This window comes from Tupaia chinensis, unplaced genomic scaffold, assembly GCF_000334495.1.
Source record: "Tupaia chinensis unplaced genomic scaffold, TupChi_1.0 Scaffold138441_1, whole genome shotgun sequence".
Classification (NCBI taxonomy): domain Eukaryota; kingdom Metazoa; phylum Chordata; class Mammalia; order Scandentia; family Tupaiidae; genus Tupaia; species Tupaia belangeri.
In genome coordinates, this window is record NW_006198338.1 from 550,679 (window position 1) to 561,089 (window position 10,411).

Here is a 10,411-nt window from a genome sequence, read left to right on the forward strand (position 1 = left end):
ACAAAAACCCCACAAAAAAAAAAAAAAAAAAAAAAGATAAAGTCAGGTGGGAAGCCATTGGAGGCTCTTAATCAAAGAAGCAAAGTGACCTGACTTAGGTTTGGCAAGATCTTTTTGGCTGCTTCATGGTAACATTCTGCGAGGGGCAAGGGTGGAATGAGAGCCCCCAGGGAGAAGGTTGCTGGTTACCTGTGTGAGAGACAGTGGTGGCTGGGCCAGGTGGAGGGAGGGGTCAGCTGGGATCGCTTCTGGGTCTATTTTGATGGTGGAGCTGATAGCATTTGCTGATAGACCAGCTGTGGGTGTGAGAGAGAGAGGAGCAGTTGTGCAAACATCAGTATGGAATTATCTGTTCCCTAGATAAGGAAGACTATGGGAAGAGCAAGATTTTGAGGGATGGAGCTACTGACACGGGGGTGGGGGGGTGGGGGGTGGGGGGGAGTGGGGACTCAGGAGTGGTAGAAATACAAGAGCTGCTTAAAATTTGTAGCAGAGAGGTGCCTGCAAGGAACAGCTGGCGCATTTGAATTGGAAATGCTGCGAGAGGAGGGGTTAATAAAAAGAGTCTTCACAGAAGTGTAAGCAGACTACAGAGAAAGCAGGAGGGCAGTGCAGGCCCAGAGGGCTGCTAACAGCGGGACTTGATTGTCCATCCTTCTGAAGGGCTGAGCAGAGGGAGACCTGGAACCTGGGGACTGAGGGAGCTAAGCGAACAGGACAATATCCAAACTTGTGTGATTTCACCCAAGGAAAGAGTTCAGGTTTGTTTTTGTTTGTTTTTAGAGAGAGATTTTTGCTATAGGGTGTGTGAGCTTGCTGGAGAAACAGAAAGTAAGAAAAAGCAACCCCCCAGGGAGATACTTGCCAGAGAGAGACAGAGGTGGAAACTGAGAAATCTCCAAAGGGGGATGGCCGTACCATAATCCCTTCTCCTGCATTCTTCTCGGGAGTTTGGGCATGCCCGCACATGTACCTGGTGTGAGATTTAAGCCTCCAGGGCCGAAACTTGAACCACGGTCAGCGACATGGAAATCCAGCAACGTAACCATTACACCATCTGCTGGTCCTGTTTGTTTTTTATTTGCTAGAGGGCACGTGCACTTGCCAGAGAGACAAAAAGGAAGGGAAAAGGCACCCACCCCCATGCCAGAGGCAGGTTCATGACACAATCCTGTGGAAATTCCAATGGTCCGTGCTGTTGGAATTTGGGGCATGCACACACATGCACCGAGCACTTTTAGAGTGCTGGGACTCAAACTGTGGTCAGCCATGTGGACTCCAGCTCCCCGAGTATAGGGCTTCACCACTGTGCTGTGGGACTGACTCACTTGAGTTGTTTTTTTGTTTTGTTTTGTTCTGTTTTGTTTTTGATATAAACTTTGGTGGTTGCCAACTGACAAGAGCTGAGGCCTTTGGTGGAAGAATGCAAGCAGCCAGGCCCTAGCAACTCTACAGGGAGAAAATGTATCCTGACCTCACTCTTCTCCCCTCCTCTGAACCCCCTGGGAAGCCAGAGGGCAAAGGACCCCTTTGACGTAGTGCACACAGGTCAGGCAGGCCCCAGCACGGAGCAGGGAGGTGAGAGGGTCTGGAGCCACGAGACCCACACAAGGCCCAGCCGTGAAGATAATTCACGTCTGAGGCTGGAGGAGGGGTCATGCAGGGAGTGAGCACAGATGCAAAAAGGGACAGAGGTTGTGGGCCTGGGGCCCTCCAAAATTTAGAGATTAATAAAATCAAACCAGGAAGGATCCTCCTCGGTGAGACAGGAGAACAAAGAGAAGCAAGCGTTGTCTAGTAGCTTAGAGGGAGGTGGGGAGGGATAAACACTCCAGACAGGTCAGGGAAGACGAGGAGGTGTGTATGCTGTATGAATATTCTGCACCGAATATTTCTGGAAAGTGACAAACAACAACTATGAATAGTGTCTCCAGCAGAGAGACCTAGGGATAAACACAAAGAAGGAGATCATTTTTCATTTTATTCCATTTGGGATATATTGTATGTATATGTTTTGTTTTGGTTTGTTGTTGTTGTTGTTGGGTTTTTGTTTTGTTTTGTTTTGTTTTTTGTTGTTTTTGTTTTTTTGTTTTGTTTTGTTTTTGCCAGAGGGCTTGTGTGCTCACCAGAGAGAGACACAGAGAGAGGGTGAGGCAGATAGCATGCCCCAGTGGGGTGGGGTCATAGCCTACTTCCCTCTCCTCCTTTTCTCCGAGGTGTCGGGATTTTGAGCACACATGCATAGGCACCCAGCCTGTTTTTCAAGCTGCTGGAGCTGGAATTTGAGCTGTGGTCAGCCACGTGGAACCCAGCTCCCTTAAACACGAGGTCACAGACTGACCCAGTACACTTCTGAATTTTTGGTTTTTAGAGAGATTTTTGCAATAGGGCGTGTGCGCTCACCAGAGAGACAGAAAGTGGGAAATCATCCCCCAGAGGGGCTGGCCTGGCTGCGATCCCTTCTCCTCCATTCTCCTCTCTGGATTTTGGGCACGCACGCGCACGCACACCCAGCAAAGCCACTGGATGTGGGTCTTGAGCTGCAGTCAACCATGTGGGAGTCCAGTGACATAACCCTTACGCCATCTGCTGGTCCCACATTTATGAATTATATCGAAAAAGTGAAAGTCTGTTTGGTTTAGGGACCAGCAGTTAGCATAATGGCTATGTCGCTGGACTCCCATGTAGTTGACCGCAGTTTGAGTCCTGGACCCAGTAGCTTAAACTCACGCAGGGCATGTGTACATGCATGCCCAAGATCCCGAGAGGAGAATGGAGAAGGGATTGCGGTGTGGCCATCCCCCTGGGGATGATTTCTCACTTTCCGTCTGTCTCTGTCTTTCTGGCAAGTGCACGCGCCCTATAACAAAAACATCTCAAAAAAAAAAAAAAAAAACCAAAAAACAGTTTGTTTGTTTGTTTATTTTTAAAGACTCTCATGGCAAGAGAGATCTTATTTGACCAAAGCCTCAGGGTAGCCCTGGGATTTGAGGAAAATCCTGAGAGAGTCTGGAAGGGACAAGCTGAGAAGTGAATTGCTGGCAGGATCTCCACCTGAGCCAGCTCAGCCAGTGGCTTGAGGAGCAGTGTCATGCAAATTGGGGTTTAAGCTGTGTCCTGCTCTGTACTGTAACCCCCTCCCATTAGTTTCCTGCCCCCTTCTCTGACCAAGACTTCAGGAAAGCTTCATTTTTCATAGCTTAGTATTTTCTTCATGACATTGTCACACTCAAGGTTTTCCCCATCTTGTTTATATATGAAATACCCTTTCTTGGGGCCAGCAGAAGTTGCAATGATTGAGGCACTGACCTCCCACATGGCTGACCACAGTTAGAGTCCTGGACCTGGCAGCTTTCTCTTTGCCTCTGGTCAAAATAAATAAATAAACATAAATAAATCAAATGAAACAAATAATAAAGAATGTTTATTAAAAAAAATCTTTTCTTTAGATGAAATTGCACGAAGTTTGCATGATGTCATCTCGGGAGAGAGAGATTCCTCTTAATTCTCTTTGGTATAAAACAGGGACATGGTATTTCTTTCTGGAAATGTTTTATTTATTTCCCATAGGGGACAGAAGCCTTTGGAATTGAACTTGTGGGGTTTTGTTGGGTTTCGTTTGTTTTCTTTTCTTTTCTTTTCTTTTCTTTTTTGAGGTTTTTGCTATAGGGCCCGTGCGCTCGCCAGAAAGACAGAGAGAGACAGAGAGACAGAAAGCAAGAAATCACCTCCCAGAGGGGATAGCCATGCCGCAATCCCTTCTCCTCCGTTCTCCTCTCGGGATCTTGGGCACGCACGCACACGCACCTGGTGTGAGTTTAAGCCACCGGGTCCAGGACTCAAACTGCGGTCGACTACATGGGAGTCCAGCGACATAGCCATTATGCCAACTGTTTGTTTTCTCAGCGGCCAGAGAGAGGGAGAAAGCAACCCTGCCATGGGGCACGCTCACGCCATAATCTTTTCTCCTTGAGTTCTCCCTTCTGTCAGGATCTGGGGCACATGTGCACAGATGCACAGTGAGTTTTTCAAGCTGTCAGGGCCGGAATTCAAATTGCACGGTTAGCCACGTTGGCCTTGGCTGCCTTGACCCCTACACCACAGGCCGACTCCATGTTTTTTAGTTTGTTTTTCAATGAATAATTACTGGGCCAGGGCCAGCCATGGGGCATGGAGGTTAAGGCGACCAGATTCCATATGACCAACAGCGTGATTCAGGTCCTGGACCCAGCAGCTTGAAAATCACGCTGGGCACATGTGGATGCATGCCCAAAATCCTGAAAGAGGAGAGAGAGGAAGGAGTACGGAATTACAACGTGACTATTCCCCACTGGGGTGCTTTCTCACTTTCTCTTTCTCCTTGCTCTCTGACGAATACACATACCCTCCAGAAAATTTAAAAAAGAAGAAGAAGACGCAGCTCCAAATCTGTGGAAATTATTTAATTATTTGAGAATTGTGCACTGATTCTCATCCCTATGGCTCAGGAGCTTCAGGTCAACTTCAGAGGGCTTCTCTCCAACAGGTGGACAGCGGGGCAGAAGAACGTGGGTGGCAGGAGGTTGATTTAGAAAGCCATTCCCGGGGACCAGCAGGTGGCATGGTGGTTAAGGTGCTGGACACTCCCACATGGCCAGTCATGGTTTGAATCCCAGACCTGGTGGCTTGCTTTCTCAGTTTCCTTCCCTCTCTCTTTCTCTGGTCAAATTAAAATAAATGAATGAATAAGTTTAAAAATTCAATAAATAGTTCTTTAAAAAAAAGAAAGAAAGAAAGAAAGAAAGAAAGAAAGCCTTTCCCCTTTCTCCTAAAGCTGCTTCTTTGAGTTGAGAAAGAGCTTCCCAGCCTGATAGACTTGAGACTTTTCTAACACAGAGATTTCCCGAAAGGGAAGGGCAAGAAGACAGAATGGAGCCACTGGCCCACCTCCTTCTTGGAGCCGGACTGGGGCATGGTAAGATCAGTCTAGGCCCTACTTCCCTCTTCATCACCCACTCCCAGAATAACTCCAACTTCTCAATAGACCAAATGCCTTTGAGTCTCTCTGCCTCTGTCCTGCTAAAAAAGAAACTCCAGGGCCGGCCCCATAAGCTAGTAATTAAGGGAACAGAATCCAACACGTCCGGACGCGGCTCAATCCTGGCTTCCAGTAGCTTGAGAAACATGCCAGGCCTGTGTGCATGCGTGCTCCAAATCCTGACAGGATGGAGAGATGGAGGGGAAGGGACTGAGGGAAGACCCTGCCCCACGTGCAGGAGGGTGCCTTCTCTCTCTTATCTCTGGTGAGTGTACACATACTCCAGCCGCTTAAAGAAAGAAAGAAAAAGAAAAGAAAACTCCATGAATGCAGGAGATTTGTCTGTATTTGCTGCTAAAGGTCAACAATTAGAACAGTATCTGGCATGTAGTTCAGTACATGAGAACAAAAGCCCAGAACGGCTTTCCTACAGCTCAGACTATATTTCATGGGAGACTCCTTGGACCAAGCCTGCACCACACACACTGTCCTCGTCATCTCAGAACTCCTCCAACCATCTGTTTTTGGAAGCCCACACACGGGGCCTGGGATCGTCAGGCTCCCCTCGGTGGTGTGCTGGAGCCGTGGAGGGCTGATTACGAGCGTCTCTTTCCAATTTCACTCCATGGTCGTAGCCTGGAATCAGCCATGTTGGGAGAATTTACACCATGGGAATTGGAACACACTGCGAGTCATGGCTCTTCCTACCTTCCTACTTCCCAGGGGACTAGCTGTGACACATTTACCCACATACCCTCCACCCTAATTCTGCTCTGTGATTTGGTTAAGTCCCACAATTACTCTGAGCTTCAGTCCTCCATTAAATGGAGGTCCCCTACTATGTACCTACTAGGTTTATCAAGAGGATTAAATGTGACAATAATCCTGTAACAGGTTTAGCACGATATTTAGCTCCTCGTACATACGCGATACATTTTAGTATAGTTCCTATCACTTAATGCTGTGGAACAAACCAACAGCAAAACTTGGTGGCTTAGCACGTGAATACGTAATCTGGGCAGAACTTGGCATAGATAGCCCATAACTGGAGAGACCAAAAGGCTGGAGACTGGAGTCATCTGAAACCATGTTCGCTCCTGATTTTGATCATTGATGCTGGCTGTTGGCTGCAGTATTCACCAGCACACCTATGGCCTATTTGTGGCTCCTCCTTGTAGCCCAGCTTCCTTACAATATGGTGGCTTGGCTTCAAGAGAGTCATTTGAGCCTTTTTTTTTCAGGCAGCCAGGAAGATGGTGGACATTCAGACTAAACGTGCTTACCAAAAGCAGTCGACCATCTTCCAAAACAAGAAGAGGGTCCTGCTGGGAGAAGCTGGCAAGGAGAAGCTTCCAAGATATTATAAGAACATCGGTCTGGGCTTCCAGACTCCCAAAGAGGCCATCAAGGGTACTTACATCGACAAGAAATGCCCCTTCACCGGTAACGTGGCCATTCGAGGACGGATCCTGTCTGGTGTGGTGACCAAGATGAAGATGCAGAGAGCCACTGTCATCTGCCAGGACTACCTCCACTACATCCGCAAGTACAATCGCTTCGAGAAGTGCTACAAGAATATGTCTGTGCACCTGTCCCCCTGCTTCAGGGACGTCCAGATTGGTGACATCGTCACAGTGGGCGAGTGCCAGCCCCTGAGCAAGACCATGTGCTTCAACGTGCTCAAGGTCACCAAGGCCACCGGCACCAAGAAGCAGTTCTAGAAGTTCTGAGCCTGGACGCCTGCCTGCTCCCCAGGAAATAAAGTTATTTTCCCACCCCCCCCAAAAAAAAGCGAAGGTCATTTGAAATAGCTAGGTCGAAGCTATGTCACCATTCCTAACTTACCCTTGAAAATCACACACTATCACTTTTTCCATATTTTATGTATTACAAGAAAGACACGAAAGCTGGCCCACTTTTGAGGGGAGGGGAATTAGAGTCCTCCCTTTGATAAGAAAACCATGAAAGAATTTGTGAACATGCGTTTACAGCATCCCAGCTCTTGTCATTGCCCTTGGTACACTGCAGCTTCAATAAGGTAATTCTCGGGAACCAGCAGTTAGCGTAATGGCTATGTCTCTGGACTCCCACGTAGTCGAATGCGGTTCGCGGCCTGGGCCCAGCAGCTTAGGACTCATGCCAGGCACGTGTGCGTGTGTGCCCAAGATCCCGAGAGGAGAATGGAGGAGAAGGGATAGCAGCATGACCATCCCCTCTGAGGGGTGATTTCTCGCTTTCTATCTCTATGTCTCTCTCTGTCTGGAGAGCGCATGCTCCCTATAGTGAAAATCTCTCAAAAAAAAAAAAAAAAAAAGAATAAGGTGAATAAGGTAATTCTCTCTCCTCCTAGCCTACGAGCTCCCTGTTGGAGGGCCAGGACTCTAAATTAGATTCATTAAGGTCCAGGGACCAGCAGTTAGCGTAATGGCTATGTCACTGGACTCCCATGTAGTCAACCACAGTTCGTGTCCCAGACTCGGTGGCTTAAATTTCATGCCGGGCACGTGTGTGAGTGCCCAAGATCCCAAGAGGAGAATGGAGGAGAAGGGATTGTGGCGTGGCCATCTCCCCGGGTAGTTTCTCGCTTTCTGTCTCTCTGTCTCTCTCTATCTGGCGAGCGCACGTGCCCTATAGCAAAAACCTCTCAAAAAAAAAAAAAGAACAGGTTAAGGACTGAGTTCAGAGGCACTTCCAGCCTGCCCTGCGTGCCAGCGAAGCACCGTCCTGTGTCCAGAGATTCCGCAGGCTGAGTCTCTGGGGCTCAGCAAGAAGCTGTCGGCATGCGTGTGAACGGCACGTGCCGACGGAGTGTGAACAGGGGCAGGGGCTGCCACACAGACAGCTCTGTCCGTGCACATCTGAGAAATGTGAGGTCAGCAGTAAGTTCCATAGATAGCCCAGCGCCTTTGTGATCATTGTCGAGAACTCGGAGTGTGCACCTGTTCCACCAGAATTGCATTGCCACTTCAGCTCAGCTCATATTTAGTAAAAAGAATGTTATTAAATTATATAAAAAAAATATAGGAGAGAGGCCAGCCTGTGGTAGGGTGGTTAAAGTGACTGATTCTCAAACTTCCAAATGGCCAACTCCATGGGTCCAAGACACAGATCCGGGTTTGGGTCTCAGACCCGGCAGCTTGAAAAACGTGCTCAGCGTGTGTGTGTGTGTGTGTGTGTGTGTGTGTGTGTGTGTCCAAAATCCCAAAAGAAAAATGGAAGAGAAGGAATCGCAGCTCCATCATGCCCCTCTGGGGGTGCTTTCTTACTCCTCAAGATCCCCAACTTTTTCTGGCAAGCACATATGCCTTATGAAAAAAAATTCTTTTTTAAAGTTATGACAGTGTGGATCACATGAGAGAGAGACAGAGAGAAGACAGAGAGAGATGAGCACCATCCACATGGTCTGGTCACACCATGATCCCCTTCCTCCTTCCCTCCAGCCCACCAGATCTTGGGCATTTGCACACGTGCCTGGCATGACCCACTGGGGATTCCAAGTGAGGTCATCACATGAGATCCAATTTCTTTTTAAGTGGAGCGTTACCCCTGCGCTGTGGAGCCAGCCCAAAATGAGAGTAATTGTAGCACAACTTACTAAAACATAGTCATACCGTTTTTATGTTATTGTTTCCATTTGCTGTATTTCCCTTTTATTGTTACAATTACATGGCAGTGTTAGACCAGCTGGTGGTATGGTGGTTAAGGTGGCTGGATTTCACAACGCCGACCACATGGTTCAAGTCCTGGACCTGGAGTCTTGAAAAAACATGCTGGGCATGTATGCATGCCCAAAATTCTGAAAAGGAAGGCGAAATGGAGGAAAAGGGATTGTGATGTGGCTATTCCTCATGGGCGATGCTTTCGAACTCCTCCTTCACTCTGGTCTCTCTCTGGTGGGCACACACACACCCTCAGACAAAACTTCAAAAAATGGCTATGTCGCTGGACTCCCACGTAGTTGACCGCAGTTCGAGTCCCCGACCCGATGGCTTAAACTCACACCGGGTACGTGTGCATGCATGCCCAAGATCCCGAGAGGAGAATGGAGGAGAAGGGATTTCAGCATGGCCATCCCGCCTGGGGGGTGATTTCTCTCTTTCTGTCTCTCGGTTTCTCTCTGTCTTTTCGGTGAGTGCACGTGCCCTATAGCAAAAATAGCAAAAACCTCTACCAAAAAAAGAAAAAAAAAAAAAAAAACTTAAAAAAAGAGAGAGAGAGAGAGAGAAACACGGCAGTATGGCCCCAAATTCTCAAGATGGATTTGTAGTTCAAAAGAGGTTCATCAAAACATAAAAGTGGAATTAAAACTTGTTACAAAAATACTACAATATAAATGTGATTATATAGGGGCCAGCAGGTGGTGTGGTAGTTGAGTGCGTTGGACTCCCACATGGCCGACCAGGGTTCAAGTCTCGGACCTGGTGGTTTTCTTTCTCATTTTCCCTCTCTCTCTCTCTGATCAAATTGGAAAATAATAATAATAATAAATAATAAAGTGACATAAAATAATTCCTTGAAAAACTTGTGATTCTATATACTAGGGCAGATGAGTGCGTACGATGATTTTTCACATAGCAGGAAAGAAGTGTGAACCAGGAAGACGGTATGAGAACGAAAATCCAAAAATGGGATTCTGTTAGCTGGTAATGCGTTTCCTCTCGTCCCTGAGTCATTGTCTATTATGAAACGTTGCCAAACAGTGGCATGACGCCCACTGAAGCCTTCGCCTCCTCTTCACACCGGGCCGCATAAACTAATAAGAACACCAGTCAGATTCTTCTAGAATGTGGGTAAAATAAAGTTCAGTGTGCTATCAATACATTTTCTCACCAAAGACGGAAAGGATGAAAACCACAGAAGCATTGCTAAGGTTTTCCAGCTTACAATGAAAACCAACACATTCCCGCTGTAACTTGTAAATTAAGTCACAGGGCTCCCGTGGAAAAGGATGACCAGAGAAAACGCAGAGCTCGTTCTTGGCAAAAAGGACTTGATCAAACAACACTTCTGGCTGTCTTATCAAACCAGTGGCTCCCAATGTGAAAGAGCAGCCGAGTCCCATGTGAACGCTCGCGGACAGTCGGCCTTCTTGTTGAATACAAGCACTTGTGGCAAGCCATGTTCATTGTCCCTGCAGAATTCCCCCCCATCCTTTCTTTCTTTCTTTTTTAAAGAATTATTTTAACTTTATTTATTTATTTCGATCTTACCAGAAAGGGATAGAAAGAGAGAGAAAGAAAGGGAAAGTGAGGGACCAGCAGTGAGCGTAATGGCTATGTCGCTGGACTCCCATGTGGTCGACCACAGTTCGAGTCCCGGACCCAGTGGTTTAAACTCACGCCGTGTGTGTGCATGCGTGCCCAAGATCCCGAGAGGAGAATGGAGGAGAAGGGA

At 47.5% G+C, this 10,411-nt stretch overlaps 1 protein-coding gene across 1 annotated transcript; it reads left to right on the plus strand.

Annotated features, from left to right (window-relative positions):
- The first annotated feature begins 6,270 nt into the window (after positions 1-6,270).
- LOC102494027 (40S ribosomal protein S11) lies at positions 6,271-6,738 on the plus strand. Its single transcript, XM_014592745.1, has one exon. It carries the CDS (start codon positions 6,271-6,273, stop codon positions 6,736-6,738), a length of 468 nt encoding a protein of 155 aa, XP_014448231.1.
- Positions 6,739-10,411: the final 3,673 nt, after the last annotated feature.